Source organism: Parasteatoda tepidariorum, chromosome 11 (assembly GCF_982258835.1).
Source record: "Parasteatoda tepidariorum strain Cologne lab strain chromosome 11, Ptep-v5.0, whole genome shotgun sequence".
NCBI lineage: Eukaryota > Metazoa > Arthropoda > Arachnida > Araneae > Theridiidae > Parasteatoda > Parasteatoda tepidariorum.
Window position 1 is genome coordinate 68,258,405 of NC_141765.1, and position 18,454 is coordinate 68,276,858.

General features: G+C 27.9%; 1 protein-coding gene across 1 annotated transcript; it reads right to left on the reverse strand.

Moving 5' to 3' along the window:
• Positions 1–224: 224 nt before the first annotated feature.
• Positions 225–18,168, reverse strand: LOC107437642 (E3 ubiquitin-protein ligase TRIM71). The gene has a single exon (XM_016049721.4). It carries the CDS (start codon positions 17,697–17,699, stop codon positions 15,354–15,356), a length of 2,346 nt encoding a protein of 781 aa, XP_015905207.1. The 5' UTR covers positions 17,700–18,168; the 3' UTR covers positions 225–15,353.
• Positions 18,169–18,454: the final 286 nt, after the last annotated feature.

Below are 18,454 nucleotides of genomic sequence, written 5' to 3' on the forward strand. Positions count from 1 at the left end.
TACTAGGATTCAAACCCGGGTCACCTCTTCGGGAGGCGAACGTTCTACTCCCTGAGCCACCACAGCTTATGTGAATAGACGCACAACTGGAATAGGAAAAAAAATTAAGTGGCTAAGAGTAGACAACAAAGCATAGGATTAAATAATTATAATTAAGAAAAAAGCATGAGTGAATTTCTTAAATTGTAGTAGTTTGTTAAATTCTTACAAAATTAAATATAACCTTTGATAATGACCTTAATCTTTATTTCTAATGAAATACAATTTGTTTTTAGTATGCACAATCACATGCTCAGATGACTTTCACAGATAAACAAAACTGAGTGTAACACAATAAAAAAAAAGTTTTCAAAATATTAACAACTAATCCAAGATTTACATAATTCACATTATTATATTCCTACAAAAATATGACTAAATATAAGAACATACACATGGAAAAAATGTAATTGCACAACCACATAATTTTTGGCTACAAAATAAGCTGTCACATTTCTTGACAATACAGGTCACTTTCAGAAAACTAAAATGATTATTTCTGGAACATAAAATTTTGAACAGAAATAATCTCTTACACATAGATTGGATAGTTTTAAATTTATTTCTTTAAGACAAGCAATAGTATGGATTATCACATATTTACATCAAGTAAAGTTTGTGCAAAATATACCAGCCAAAAGGAAGCCGATAGTGCTTGTGCTAATAGTGCACAAAAGCTGTATAGTTAAAATTTAAAAAGAAAAGACTAAAAAATATAACTTAAACCTTTTATTCAAGCAAGACAACAAAATAGTTTACTATCATTGGATGTGTGCATCCATTTGTTTAATCACAAGAGCACTTTTAGAATGGTATACTTGGCCTTTAAAACTGCACAGTTACCACAAACGTTTGCTAAATTTCAAAATATTTCACAATTGCATAGGAACTGTCACCATTAGTTTAGAATTTATTTTAAGGAGGCTGGACGTGTAAAGCCTAGGAACTGCCTACCTATTAAAATTGTAAGGACAGAGTCAACAATTCTTGGAAGAATCAAATAGAACAATATGATAGCACTTTCAACAGTTATATTTATTTTTGAATAAGGCTAAATAATAAAACTAAATCATATAACTTGCAAATTATAAAATAATTTTTTTTCCTTCAAAAAATGACTACAACACACTTGCAGATAACTAAATTTTTGATAAAGAATCCTTTCTTTAAGAAAAATATTAAAACTAACAAAATTAAATTTGTGAATGAAAATACAAATAAAAACATTGTGAAAACTTACAGATAAGACTACAGCAGTTGAGCTATTTGCTTTTGATTTTGTCTCATTTGATTGTTTAGGTCACAATCTAATTTTTGAGAAATACAATTACAAGCTTGGTTAAAATAAAAACATAGTGGGATAAAAGCATAATATCAGAATATTACTTAGAAATAAAAAGGCAACACATATTACAAAATGAAAACAAAACAGAATTTTAACAGCCACAGAGATGATAACTTGCTGTGCTTTGTGGTAGTAAAATTTGATTAAGAGTTATTTTGCCCACTGCTATATAAATAATTCATAAGTTCATATAAAATATAACTTTCTTCCAATTATTTTATGGTGCGCCACTTAATGTTTATTCGAAATTAAAACAAATAATGCAAGATTTTAAATCTCTACCATTGAATAAAATCTTTTCACGCTAGTGAGCAGTTGGCATCTTAGAAGTCACAAACATGTAGAATTCAAGGTTAAGAAATTGATGTTTTTATTTCATTAAAATAAAAAAAATTAAAATTGACAAAATTTGTTTATTTTATTAATATTTACTATCTAAACAGTCTTCAAACAGTTATATCTAATTTTGGAAAAATTTTAGGATATTTAAATATATGTTAAGTTTTTTAAAAACTTTTAATATATCTAAAGTTTTTTTTTTGCTTAATGTGCATTGTAAATGTATTATATGCATATTGTATACACATACTCAATTCTGAAATGCAACAAGATTAAAAAAAAAAATAACAGTTAATGAAAAGTAAAACTAGGATTTAAAATCAAAAAGAAATTGATAATCAATTGTTAAACTATGAAATAATTGTTATAAATTATATTGGTGATATATTTTCTACTATTTCCATGGCTAACAGCATTCAAGGGAGAAAAAAAATAGTTTAATTTGTAAATGATTATTTATAAAAAATGTTCAGTTGATAATACAAAATGATTGTTTCTTATAATTAAAGTTGATGTAAAATAATAATTTTAAATGATTCTAATTAAAAAAAATTTATAAATTACTTCCACAATTTAGATTAAATCAAAAAATAAGAATTACAGTTATGATTTTGAATATGTAGTATTTATTATATTTATTTGGTTACAAATAAAAAGACTATTAATTTAACTTAATTCTTGTATCATTAAAAAAATAAATGAGAAGTTTCTAAAACTGAATTCTATAGACCTATTGTGAACAACATTTCTAAAAATAAATTGCCATCCAGATTATTTTACATTAAAAATGGCAATAGGGTCTACTTTACTAGTACATTTGTGACTAATTTTTAATCTGTGAAATACTGATTAAAGTGTGCAAAATATCTAATGTAAATTTGACACTATAGACAGGTTTTCTAGTAGTGCATAAATGTTTTGTAAATTTTATGTAAACAATAAATCTATACTAAATTTGCAAATTAATTAGCATTAATTTGTCTCACCTCATACGCACTTGCATTAGAGAGAGCTATATACAATTTTTACTTGTTTAAATACTTATATTTAAGTCAATATTTACATCATCCAAATCCTGTGTTTACAGCTGACTATTTTCATTATATCCACTCTCGGTTTTTGTATGTATTTTTAAGAAACACTTTTATTGCATGCAAAGAGAACAAAGTTATCTAAACTGGCTCAGAATAATTAAAGGATATTTCAATGCTTTGGAAAGAGATAATGTTCTTTTTTGGTTTACAACAGTAAAAGTAAAAACAAAAAGAGCAGTTAAGATGCACCATATTAAAGAGTTTTAGTAGTTAGCCCAAAAAGTAAAATCGTTCTACAATAATAAAATAATTTAACAGTTCTAAGCAAGCTTAAATATAACATTTCACAAGGTGATAAAAATATGCTGTTGACAGTTGTTAGGTGTGAATCCTATATCCTGTGTTTATTGGCATAATGCTTTTGTATAAAAGGATGATACTCTCTTACAGAACAGAAGAATACGTATATTTAAGCACTTAAATATAACTAATGTTATGAGTTTAGCATGCATTTTTTTAGTATTATATATATATTTTATTTAAGTTAAATAATCTTTTACTATATAATATACAAAGAGAGCATAAAAAAAGTTTCATATTTTTTTTCTCCTCTTTCTGCTTTAAGAAGCCAACTATCAGTTATAAAAATTATGCATTTTAACAAAATAAAGATTTAATAACTTTAAAAATCTCTAAGGCATGAAATCCATTTAATATAAAAAGAGATAATCTAAAAAATTATATACACATATATACATCTAAAAATATGTAACTCTTTAGGATAACTGAAACCTCTAAAGAATGCACATAGTTTGATATATGTGGGTTTTAAGTTATGACAAAGCTGTTCACCATGGAAATATAAGATGTATTAACTAAAAATGTCATCCAAGACATTAATGAATAATCATTCTTTCTAAATATTAATACACTATACTAATACAAACATAATGTAAAGTAAAAGCTAATTATCTATATGAAAAAATAATTGAAGAACACCATGTTTTAAGACATTAAAAAAAAAAAAAAAAACTTAAATTCTACATGTCATTGGTAATATTTCACAGTGTTAGTCTAAATAATATAAAAAATTTAGTAGGAAAAATTTAGTGGCCATATTAAATTTAAACATAGTTTATGATAAAAACATAAATTTGATAATTTTAACGATTTGAAATATTAAGTAATCCTTATATATTGTTGTAACTTTGCATGATTGAAACAAAGCAATTCAAAGCCTTTTCAATATATATTAAGTCAGGCATTTTAATAAGAAATGAAATTTTTTTTTTTGCTCCTTAGAGCAGTGTGTTCCAAATCACTTTTGTTTTTTATTCTTCTGCAAATTTATGAGTTATTTTTCAAATCTTTTGTCCCCCTCTACATATATAGTAATGCTGTATTTTAAGCCTTAATTTCTGAGTTTACATTTTATTCTGGTGACTTACTTTTATTCTTGGGTATTATTTTTTGTTTCTCCAACAATAATTTTACACACATCTTTCAGACTTCTGTAGATGTGTACCACTAAAAAGAAATCACAACCCTAAGGAGTAAGCAAAAGAAGTTCAACTGCATATAACACATGATGGAATTATACAAGTGGCGTAAATAGATCACAAAAACTTGTAAAATATATGTATTATACATGTTAATATAACTAAAACGAAATATGTTTTTGTTACCCTAAGTTTTCATAATGATTTATCAATTAGAAAATCAGATTCGATGACATACATTGTAAGCAGAAAATACACTTTTAAATAAGGCAATAACAATTTCAAGAAATGTTAATGTATGGAAATATTTATTTCCTATAACAAATGAGAGAAATTAAACATTTTTTTTTTTTTTGATTAGACTAAGTATGACACACAAAATAAAAATTTTTATGAGAAAATGATCATATAGCACAAAAAGTAGATAATCATTCAATACAAAAAAATAGACAAAACAATTCTAACACCAACCAACTTTTAGCCTTAAAAGACCATTAATTATAAGACTACAATTTTTAACTTTACACAAATGCTATCACAGGACTTATGAATCAATTATAAAGTAATGCTAAAGGCCATTCTACGAGTAGAAATTTCAAATGTGTTCAATCACTACAATTAATACATATGTCATGCTAAAGCGATCAATCAGGTTCACCTAAAATCACGCAAGTCATCGTGCATGATTTCATAACATTGATTGCTCATTCTTGAGTTTTTGAGAATACCAGAATATTTATCATGGACTAAAAATAATATTGAAGAATTAACTGAAATATTTGCAAAACTGACTGAAAATATAACTTAATCCTGAGTTTTCTTAAAGCTATTCTTAGTGCATCACGTGAGATTCTTTTTGCAGTATACTTAAAAATATCCGAAGTGTCAGCCATAGGTTTGCCTGAAGATATTTGTAGTAAAATCTTTCAGATTTTAGTGTGTGCTTGCCACCATGAAATGGCCCTTAATCTTATTGCAATAATCGAACAATCTAAATTGAAATAGCAATATATTATTCATCTAAAATTATATTTAAATACTGAATTCACATAAGGAAGCTTTCAATTTCTCAGCAGATGTTAATTACTCGAATACATACCAAAGTAATTCAGCAAATTGTCACTATTTTGTGCCAATCTCCAGATTTATGCAAAAGTGATTGAGCCGCGATGGCTCAGTGGTTAAGGCACTGAACTGTTCATTTTAAAGAACTTTGGTTCGATCCCCAGTGGCGGCTTGAAGCCCACCCAGCTTTAGAGTGATGGGTACCAGCCTATCTGGGAAGTAAAGGTGGCCCATGCACAGTGCTGGCGTCATTGACACAATCATGCCGTTGGTCACAAAATTGTTGAGCCTTAACCTCCATGACCCCTGGCCCACAACGGGCTGTTGTGTGAATGCTTTTTTTTGCTATGCAAAAGTGATTATAGTTTTCATATTTAAACAAACTTTTCAATTACTAATTCAACAGTATGACTTTGAAACTTGGACAAGAAGCATTGATATTACACATAAAATCATTTAAGTTTTGAACTGCAAGGCCATTAATCTTACAATCATCTCATGAAATATATCATTTGGATTGATCTTAGCTTTTAGTCAGGCTTAACTTGAGAAACTTTACTCGAATCCAGCCGAGTATACAAAAAAGTACATTTATCGCATGGTTCCAAAAATTGTTTTAAGTAAAGAAGCATCCAGATTAGAAACAGATAATCACCATCTAGCAATTTGCAAAAAAAAAAAAAAAAAAATATTTTTCTCTAAAATAGTAAAAATGCATAAGAAAATTTAAACATTTAATTGACTAGATTTTACTCTTTCTAACTATAATGAATACTAAACAATTTTTCAAATAAAGCTAACTAAGTGCATTCACATCATAACTAAAAATATGAAAATGAAACAGTATAACTAAATATTTAGATGATGCACATATGTATTCATCAGAATTTCTGTTAATAGATTTATAACAGATACATTTTTACTAGCATTTTTAAAAAATGAGGTGTTAGAATCATTTTGTTCATTCTATTCTAAAATATTGAAATAAGTCTTAATACTTTGGTACTTATAACAAAATATTTTGGTTGTACTAAACAATGATACAATTTTGTTGTACAAAACAAGATACATTTTTTTCAAAAACATTAAAAATTTTATTTATTTTGCCTATATTCCAATCAAGCAGTTCATAGCAATCAGTATAAAATGTTTAATTTCTTACAAGATTCTTAAACCATAATTTCTGATTTATTTTGATATTTGCAATTGTTCATTTTTCTTTGATATCATGTAAAAGATATTTACATTCGAATGAATTCACTATTATCTCATACTATCAAGGCAACTGACAAAGAATATTTTTTAGTAATCACATTTATAGGAACAATGTATATTTATAAAGGCTTCATATATTTCCTGGAAAATAATGCAGCATTAAAAGTAAAAGCCCTCTCTTAGGTGGCATTTAACACTAAGGTTGACTTTGAGCTGAGAAATACAATATTTATGTTTAAAACATATTACACCTTACAATCTTTGATTATGTTACATATTAACGGCAGAATGATATGACAAAGTCCTTGTAAGTCATTCATTAATGTTTTATAATCAATGACTATGTAAAATAGTTTAAGCTTTGTGTGTATACTTCTAACATAGTTTTCCTCATTAAATGAGGATATGATGATAAAAACTAGTTAAAAGTCTAAACATATTAAAAAAATAACTATAGTGAAATAAGTAAATTTAAGTTTTTGAAACCCAAGGCTTAAAAAATTGCATTGAAAAAAAAACATAACATAAAATTGAAATATATTCTATTTAAATTTATAAAAAAATGAACATTTAAAAATAAAAATATAAAATTACCCAAAACAATATAAATTACTGAATCCCTGAGAAAATGACTAAAAAATACAGGGAATAAAACCATATCCATCACTCACAAATCACTTACAGTAATAGGAACATTTAGCAGTAAGATAACTTACACGAAATAGGTTCAAAACCATTGTATGAGTGAGTTATACAACACTAAACATTTATTTTACATGTATAACAAAACACACAATCACTAAAAAATTGGTTTAACCTGTATTTAAACAATATATGCATAGACATATTATTATACATACATATAATATATATATTATACATACATATATTATACATACATATAAACAAGAAGGCCTAAAGTACTTTATAAGGTAACTTTAGACATCTTATCAAAGATGGAGTTACGAATTAAAGTAGGAATGGGAACTTGTTTCAAAATAATATCCACATTGATTCAATTATAAATCCATCTTTGATTCAAAACAAAATGTATAGATTCCTATATTTTGACAAGTGCTAATTTCACTAATTAGAAAAGACACAAAGTAATATCCAAAATACGTATACAATTCAGATTGATTAAAATGTATATCTGGTATAGTTTTGAACTTTTGATTCCAGGCAGTTAGAGAACCAAATTGCAACTTTGGCTCAAACACATAAGACAGAAACATAGATGAAAATGCAAAGATTAGACACATTTAAAAGAGCATAGGGGAGAATATAAAATATCTAAAGCTATTTTGATTGGTGCAGTTTAAGCCTCACCCTGGCTTGTTTTAGTTATGAACAAATTCAAGAAGACTGAAAAGAAATATACATCTGCATGTTCAGTATCCAGTCTTTTGAAAAACTATCACAGTGAATCAAAAAGCTTAACCTTTTGAGAAAGATATAGGTTTGAGCATCCTACTTATTAATGAAACCTTTGGTGATAGAGATTATGAAATCTATGTTTAAAATTGAAAACAAAAATGAAATTTAAGACTAATATTTTAGATTTCGTATGAAAAAATAATAATATAATTTTTTTCTTAACTCACTAAAAAAAAAAAAAAAAAAAGAGATGGAAAAACAAAAAATAAAGATAATGATTTTCATAGTTAGTCTTCAGCTATTAATATACATATAGTCAAATAAAAAGATATTTCATATGAGAAAGAAAAAAATTCTAACATCAAGTCCACTTGGTAGAAAATTAATAAATACTTTTAAACAGTATTAGAATAGCAATATTTTTAAATTCGTTTAAAGTTATTTGAAGATAAGTTGCAGTAGTTGATACACACATTTAAAAATAAACTAAATTTGATTTTCCTTCAGGAAAATAAATTTTCCAAGATAAATTATCTTCAATTTTACTGAGTTGACTAGCATAATATTTTAAGCTAATAGCACTAAAAGTGTTAATTTATAACTTTAAAAAGTAAAAATAAAACAGAAACAAAGAAAAACTTTTGAACAAGATTTGAGTAATGTTTTTCAAATGCATAAAATAGAGTTATATGAAATAGGACCACAATAACATGCTGGTCTAGAAAATATCAGTTTAAGTCAAAGAAAAACATAAATATTCAAAACAATATTTTTCGAGCTATCAGTGATCTACCAGCATAAGTAGATAATGGCATAGATTTTAAAAACATTTTAACACTTAAAAACTAGTAAGATGGCAAAATCTCATATTTAATTACTTAATATTAAACATACATTAAATGTATGTTTACTATGACTTTCAGGTATTTATTTTCGTTATAGTTATTAACAGTTTTAAGTTTACTTAATTTTAAGGAAGAACTTATAACAAAGACTGTTTTTTAATAAGTATCAAGTGAGAAAAATAAACCTCAGAAAATGACGCCTAGACCGAGAAGTTTTGTTAAAATGGTCAAGATACTCTTATAATATCTTAAATTATTAGAATTGAAAAAATTAAAATATTTTTTATGAATCTACGCCAGTTTTTGCAAACATTTTTCTGTTGTTGTTACTCATCCCCCAGGTGTAGGAAAGCCTACACCAAGTCCAAAAGACCTTGTCATCAAACATCAAAAAATCTCTTGCTCAACCAACAGCCACCTCCTAAGAATAAATTTTTTTTCTTGAAAACATTAGCGATAACTGCCTGTGTAGACTAGATTGTACTTGTGATTGTTAAGTTTAAGTGCGATTGTATGCAATCCACTACACCGTTATTTAAGGTTAAGGAATTGCCGGATTGCTCTGATTAGTAGATTTTCGTATAAGCTTTAAAGAGACAAGCATGTGCAAAATCGTCACCTGTGTTTATTTTAGGTTTGATGACATATGTTATTTGGGGTTGCCTGGATTTCTTCAATCATCTACACTGCCAGGATAAATTAAGAATGTTTAAAACAATTTTGAAGTTTTGCACAGAATTGGTTTTAAGTGAAATGTAAAATCCACCAGCTTGGTTTAAAGCTCATTTGTTTAAATAGAGCCTGAGAAGATTGACATAGCTGCGTTATGCATTAATAAGTAAATTCGTTGAATAAGAAAAGATTTAATATGACATGAAGTCAATTTTTCATTGAAGTGCATCTGTTAAGACTATGATTAAAGTCTTAAGTCTCTATGATAATTTCAATGATTTTGAAGAAAAGAAATAGGTATCACATTTTATTAGTAACTTTAATGAGTTTCATATTGCATTTTTTTATAATCCTGTTTCATTAAATAATAGTTTTGAGCTTACATATTGCAGAAGAGATACAACAAAAAAAGTTTAGTTTGTAAAATAATAGTTTTGTGTGCGTCTATTGAGAAATTTTTCATGAAATTTGCAGCAGGTAACAAAACTATTGACTCAGAAGAAAATAGATATAGATCTGCTGTTTTTAATGTATATTTTGTGTTAAAAAATGAGAATTATACATAGAAAATTTTGAATTTTTTAGGATTGCAATAGTCTACGTTCTGCACGTGATGAAAGTGGCATTAATAGAAATGTGTTAAAAGTGGTTGGCGAGAAAAAAAATCAGCAAACAACTGTCGCAAACGCATAACAGATCAGTTCCAAATATAAAAATATTTCATAATTAAAAATGTAATGCTAAATATATTGAGACTGTCAAACTGGATCATGAATATCTATCGCTTTAAAAGTAGAGTACCAACTGAAACCGGATGAAGGTATGTACCAGTTTTAAAAATTAAGAGTACTGCCAACTTATTTTTGCTTTATACACAAACATAAAGCAAAGTTAAGTAAAACTAAAATAAATTGGCCTTTCATGCAATAGCTAGTTTTTCATCTTCTTTAATTAAACTTCAGTTAATAAAGGACATTTTTTAGTAGCGTAGATACTTTATCATGCATTGTTGTATTGGACATTGCCTTTGAATATTGGTGAACTTAGTAAGTACATCATTTGAATACAAATGTGATAAATTTTAGAATTTTTCCTTGCATGTTGCAGATAAATAAGGTGGTTCTGCTATTGGTCTGTTGCATTTATAAAAAGAGGTACGAGTTATTTCAGTTTTATAACACTGGCAATAGATTTTAATAAATCTATTACAACACATTAATCATATTTTAAACTATATAAAATGAGATGTTAATCCAAATAACTTTCTAAAAAATCGAGAACAAAAAATAAAGATCACATATACTTCTAAAATCTAAAAAAACATTAGGTATATGAAAAAAAAAAAGCAATGTTACCTGGATAATTTCTGGTCAATAAACTTTCAAAGCAACTCCTGGTCACAACTTTTTAATATACTTGGAAAAATTCTCAAAAAAAAAAAAAATATCAAAGAGATACCCTGAACTATTCGAACATTAGAATACATTACTCTGAACATTAAAATCATTGATTCAATTATAAGATCAATATTTATATAGTCTAAAAAAAATTTAAATCTTAAATAAATTTCTATAAAATAATACTGGCCTAGGGAAGGATACATTTTAACCAAGATCATTCTCATAACTAAGTTTTAAATAGTTCTCTTTTCAGTTGAAATAAGTCACCAGAGCAACAAGGAGTGAAGAGCATTCTTGGAAAGAGCAGGTAAATTATACAGGTCAAAATTGTATACAAAAATGAAACAGCAGCTATTTTGGTGCAGAAAAAATGTGTTTTTGGAGCAAATAAATGTGATTTTTGGAACCAATAATTTTTATATTTGGCTATATTAACTGTTTTAGTTTGTGGCACGCATAGCCTTGTTTGCTCATTTGATGAAAATTTTTTCTCATTACCTACTCTAAGATCTTGATTATGCATCACACTATATTGAAGAGGGAGGGAAAAAACTTAATTCTAGATGATTTCAAAGTAAATTCCCATGGTTTTTGGATAGCATTTACAGCACATAGTTACTTCTGGCCATTCCTGCAGGGTTTTTCAAATTCCAATATTTTATATTTAATATTTTATTTTCCAATATATTTATTATTAAACACACAAATTTTAAATTCAAATTTTCCCTTTCTGATGCATTTGTTTCGCAGCAATTTAATCTTAAATACACGTCATATGATTGTTTTCGGTGGTAATTTACAATTTCTTCTCACACTTTGATAAAGTTTTTCAAATTCTGATATTTTAAAAGCACTAATTATGTGCTGAGTCATTGTTAATCTACGTCATTTTCTTATAGTTTTTCTACATGTGATTTTTTAAAATTACGATATTATTAATTGTTATTACATGCAAATTTGTTTTGAGTAATAATTTGTTAATGACTTATGCAAAAACCACTCTAGATTATATACCACATTTTTTATGATTATTTCTACTATTTTTTTAAAATTCCAATATTTTAAATACAATGCTACTGTGACACACATACTTCAAATTTTAGGTCTTTTTGTCACAAAAAAGTTGAGAAAAAAGTTGTCATGTATTGATAGTTTACTAAGTTTGATTTGATGTTGTGATACCCGATTTTTTGCCAAAGTTTACCTTTTGCACAATTAATAGTATTAGAGTTCAGAAGCAGTTAAGTGCAATTTGGCAGAGGGGGGGGGGCATGTAGGAGAAGCAAAAGTTTCACTTTGAAGAATTTTGCACTGCAGTTCCAACCTGTAGGTTGAATAATGACAATTAGCATTTGTTCTACTTTTAGAAGGAAAAAAAGAAAAAAACAGCATTTAGGAGAAGTTTCCCTTTGGAGCAATTGCGCAGCTGTTCCAACCCTGTAGGTGAAATACTGACAGTAAACATTTGTTCCATTCTTTTATGGGCCAATTACTTTAAAAGGTGTAGATTAAATCACAATAGACAGGGAAGCCAGAGATATGTATACAAAATGCACAAAAAATACCTAGGCTAAAGTTTTGCTGAATGTGAATAAATTTATATTTAGTTCAAAAATATTGTTATAAACTCTATAAACATAATATTATTAATGTCTACATATGATGAAAATAAGCTTTATTGGTTTAATAAATTGAAGTAGCAAATAAAAAGAAAAAAATATTTATATTAAATTTGTAAGTGAACAGCAATTACCCAATAGGTGACCAGAAATTATCCCATTCCAAGAGATATTCTGGGTCATTTATTTAAAATAGAAGAGTATGACCGATTAAAAATAATTTATTAGAAGGACATAATTTACTTCTTTCATGCCAAAATCGGTAATTTAATTTTGTAAATTTTTTTTTTTAAAACTATGAATTAATCACTAGGATAGCACTACTTTCAAATCAGAAAACTCTCTTTCTGCGATAATTTATACCAACATAACTGATAATTTGTCATTTAAAATGAATATTGTTACACAAACCTAAATAACTAATCTAAAATATAATCAATTCGGACTGATAGAGTTTCTCTTAAATACATGTATAATGCTGGCAAAATCCTATGAGAGGCACACTCAAAAGAAAAACCATTCAGTCAAGACAATCTAGGAATATTGTAATTCCTTAAAAAAAAATTAAAAGAACATAGCTACAAAACCAATTTATCTTCCATGAAACATATCTTTATGTTAGAAATCTAGCTTTAAAAATATGAATCACATTATTTTAAAAGTAAAATAATTTTACATAAGTTTATTTAAATCAATAATTTGTTTACTATAACCCTACCTGTATGCTAAATTTTGTAGTAAGTAACATTCAATTATAATTTAATATGCATTGATATGAAAGCAAAGCATTTCAGCTATCTAAATTCGACTTAGTTTACTGGCATTTTTACAAGGATATTAAAATATAATAAAAAGTTTACTGGCAAGATAAACAAGGATATTAAAATATAATTTTACATTTAAATCAAAAATAAGAATTAGAATTTGTACTGTTTTAAATATCTTAGAGAAAAAAAGATTTATTGCTAAAATGAATTCAGCAACAAAAATTATCACATAAACTAATTTCATTCTAGTAACAATACTCACTAGAAGAATTCTGTTCTTGGCTAAAACACAGAACAAAAATAACATTAAAAGTTTATATTAAAAAAAGTAATAAGTTTTAAGTTATTGACAGTAAATATACTTATAGAAAGATAACTAAATTAAAAAAATAAACTATAAACCTAATAAATAACTAAAGCAAACAAAAATTCTAATTATAGTTTTTAAATATTGATATTATTGGTTAATGAATTCTAAAAGTGACTTAAATGGAATTATGCATAAAATATTTTATTAAACTAAATCTTAATTATGTAATTTAATATCACAAAACTTTCAAATGGTACTACACCGGGAAAAAAAAACACAAAAGCTGAAGACTGAATATTTAAAATCATTGCAGGTACATATAATCGATACTTTAGATGCACCTTTATAAATAATATTCAAATAGTTCAACAAATCTAAATAAACTTTAAAAACAAATATTTTAGACATATCTCATTCATATGAATAAGTTGTAACAAATAATTATGCCAGGACCGCAGCCAGGATTTTATTTAGTAAAAGGTTAAAATAATCAAGTGTATTTAAAATATGGAAATATAAATATTAACATTTCTTAGCTAAGGCAAAGATTGCAAAATTTTATAGAGTAGTTAGTGATTTATTCTCAACTTAAGATAAAAAAGTTAATTAAAAACTATTTCTTGGGTAAAGTTTGCACTCACCAACATATAAAATTCGCGATACTTTATATCAGGTTCTTTTATTCACAAGAAAATTATTATAACCAGTCAGTTATACTAACTTTTATAAATTATATTCTAATTCATTATCACCATATCTTCCCTAATTGTTTGAATAATTTATCCTAATAAAGTCTTTAAAAAAAAAAAATATTTTGAAATAAAGAGCAATACTTTATAACAATTAGAGCAACTCAAAATTTTTTTTATTGCTATAGGGACAATTGTAAAGCTTAGCATTCTAAAAAGTTAAAATGAAATAAAGTAGACAAACTTTTAATTTCACTTTGTATATTGTCCACACTTTAAAATGAAAATATTAAAAACTTATTTAAAAATTTATTGGCAGGTTCTTTTGGTAAATTTTGTTTCGGGGACTGGTTTATTCATCCTATATTTCACTTTATAGCTACGGCCCTGAATTATACAATTCTTAAAAGAAAAAAAAAAGAAGTTTTATTCAAAATAAATTTAAATTTAATTCAATATCAGCAATAAAACAAAATATGGTAGATATTACTTTGCAGATTTCATAATTGATCAGATAACATTTAGCAAACTGCTACTTTCTAATATCATATGTCAAATTGTTCTTAAAAACAAACTAATGTTACTGTAGTTACATTTAGTTTTAAAGCAGATATGACTAAACTATCAGCATAAATAAATATATATACTCTACACTCGATCACAAGACAAATTTAAACATTTTGCTTCACACACTTTTAAGTGCTTCAATTTAGGAACATGTACCATTTGCAAAATTTTAGTCACATTTATGACAATTTTCATGTCAAAACTCCACTTCATTTTAATGAAAATTCGTCGACATAAATGCACGATTAATAGTAAATGCTTAAAGAGTACAGTAAAATTAGAAAACTAAAGTAACGAAAATAACAAATTGCAACTGCTATGCAGCAATGCAGTAAAATTTTCAAAGAAAAAATTATAATTCCTTTAATTTGAGGTAGAAGAAAATTGTCATGAAATGACTTTAGTAGCGAGGTATAAAATCTTATCACACGCTATAAAAAAAGTTAAAAAGGAACTTATTAAACTAAGCACCTCTAAAATATTTTAATGCTTTGAAGACCCATTCCCTGAGCTATATAATGCTACAGAGGTCATCAGTTATAGGTATCAGAGCATCTTGATACAAAACTTCTTAAAATACTTGAATTCTATTGTTACCAAAATCCACTATAATAATATAGCCTTCAGGAGAAACGCATACACCTGAAGGTCTATCCATCTGATCAGGTCCCACTCCATATGTTCCAAACTTACAGAGAAAATGTCCATTTGGATGGAAAATTTGAATGCGATGATTCCTTGAATCTGCAACAATAATATGCCCTTCTGGATCAACAGCTACTCCTTGAGGTCTTAAGAAATGACCATTGTTTGAACCTTCTTGCCCTAAAAATCTTGCCGATTGAAAATTTGGATGAACCACAAGAATACGGTGATTATTAAAGTCAGTTACAACCATATGACCATCTGATGTAAAACTCACTCCACGAGGAGAATCAAATTGCTTCCACAGACCACCATCAAAACCATACTTGTTAATAAAAGATCCATCAGATCCAAAAAGTTGTAATCTATGATTTCTAGTGTCTGATACCAAGATGTGCCCTTCAGCATTAACAGCAACATCCCATGGATAATTGAATTGTCCATTCTTACTTCCCCTTTCTCCAAACTTAAGAATAAAATTCCCGTCTCCATCAAAAATCTGAATTCGATGATTATCTTTATCTGCAACAATAATTCTATTTAGATGATCAGTTGTAACACCAGCAGGTCTATCAAATTGCCCTGGTCTTTGACCTGGAGAACCAAATTTAAATTTGAAGGTACCATCAGGATTAAAAATTTGTACTCTGTTATTGCTTCGATCAGCTACAATAATATTTCCACTTTTGTCAGTACAAACTCCCCATGGCCTGCAAAGTTTTCCATCACTATCTCCTTCACCACCAAAAGAAAGCAAGACTTTTCCAACTTGGCTATAATTGCGTCCCATACGAACATTAACGTGGAAAGGACTCTGTTGAATATGCATCCCACGTAATAAAACAGATATTACATGTTGGCCAACAACTTCTGGGGCATAGCAGATAGCATAGGTACCATTTTGGCGATCAATGACATGTGCTTTGCAATTAGTGCCATCAGGTGACTGGACATTCACACTCAAGATATCACCTCCAACTACTTGAAGCTCACCCAAATAATCTTTTACTTGGACCAAAAATGTTGACTGGTGACCACAAAGGGCTTGTTGGAGACCTTCACCAGCAGCAACAGAATTAGGACCAAATCCTGATGTGCTTAGAAACCCAAGGGTACTAATGGCACCCAACAGAGCATTGTCAGGCTGCGTAAATATTACGTTGTCATCTTCATTAAACTGCATATTACTACGTCGTTGTCTTAATTCACTTATTTCTAATAAGCACTTTTCTTTTGCTTTTAAAATATCAATATCACTACCAGAGTCTAATACATGTTGAATAAATTCTATTATTCGTGACATTTCCTTCAAAAGAGACTTTAAATCTTTAGTCTGTAATAAAATTGCTCTACCTTTAATTTGCCTTATCTTTTCCAGTTGGCGTAATAGTTCTCGCTCCCTTTCCTCTAAAACAGACACGTGTCTTCGAACAGTTGTTCTGATTTCAGTAGCAACATTTTGTATTTTAAGCTCAACATCATCAGACAATCTTTGACTTCTTTGGATGCTTTCCTCTAAGCTAATTTTATTATTTGCTGCTTCTTCCAACAAAGTTAAAGTTGCTTTCCTGCAATCAGCAACTGCATCTTGTAAATAGCTCATTGAGTGCCCAGAATGATTGACATCCATGATGCATTCATTGCATAAAGGTTCCCTGCATAACTCGCAATACAGGCGGAGGACTTTTGAGGGATGCAGATCACAAAAATTTGACTGTTTAATTGTTGGTAATGAGCTGACAGGTAACTGGTAATCGGGAGAATTTGCCGAAAATGTATCAATAACATGATCTTTTGTTAAACGAACCCGCTGATGAGCTCTGACACAATTCTCGCAAAGAACTTCATTGCAATCTTTACAACGTGCAACTGTTTTATTACCTTCATCACAAGATGTACATAATGAACTAGGCTCATCAACAGGAGAAGAATAGGCACTAAAGTCATCAACCAGATTAATGATGGTGTTAAAGGATGGATGGTGTTTAAGCATGTGGTTAAGGAAGGTTGCTTGAACATTAGCTATCTCAGGGATAAAATCTTCTTGCAAAGATGCATTTTTATGACAACTTGGGCAAACAATAAATTCTGAAAAATTCCATGAACGATCGTGTGCAAGCTGATTTAAACAAAACTTACAGAATGAATGAAGGCAAGGCAACAAGCTCGAGTAAACAGTATGTTCACTACAGCGAGAACACATTTGATTTTTGCGTGGCTCAATAAATTCAACAGCAGTATCACTCCCATAACCACTAGTAGAGCACCACATGATTATTCAATACTCCTAACACAATCGTAGAGACGTTAAAAATGAACGCTGATTCAAAGAGATGAGTAAATAGCTACAAGGATTAAAATAATGCAAACGCTTGCACTCTTTGTAAACTAACTGCAGTGTCAAAGCAGCATAACAATAAGTGGCGTTAGAAAATTCTACCTACCAGACAACTCTTTTGTCATAGTCAAAACTCTTGTAAGTGTAGTTTGCTTTGGCACTTAGCTATAAACAATTACGGGAAGCTTTTAAAACCTTGATAGGAACTGTATAAATTGCATTTCACACAATAAATTCTTATATTACTTAATGCAAATAAAATTATACCAGCTTAGTGATTTTTAATGTATGTACAGACTTAATTATTTACATGGTAGAGCAATATATCACTTACAGTCTTATATGCATCTCTAACAATAAATAATAATGAGAATTTTCATCAATATGACGTCACTAACAAGCGATTGCAGCGTCTTCTACTATAAAATCAAGAACTTGGCCAAATGAGATACTATTTCTGCCACCAAGTTTCTGCTACAAAATGGCAACGTTGCAACTGATCTAGTTTCTCCTTTTTTAGGGTTATATCATTTGGCATTTTATCACTCTTCTTTCAAATCTAGACAGATTGTGTGTACTAAACACAGATAGATCGTGTGTACAAAAGAATTTTTCATTTTTTTTTGTAATATGGTATGGGTTACTGCTTAATATTTACAATTTACTTTTCGGAAAATAAAATCAATAGT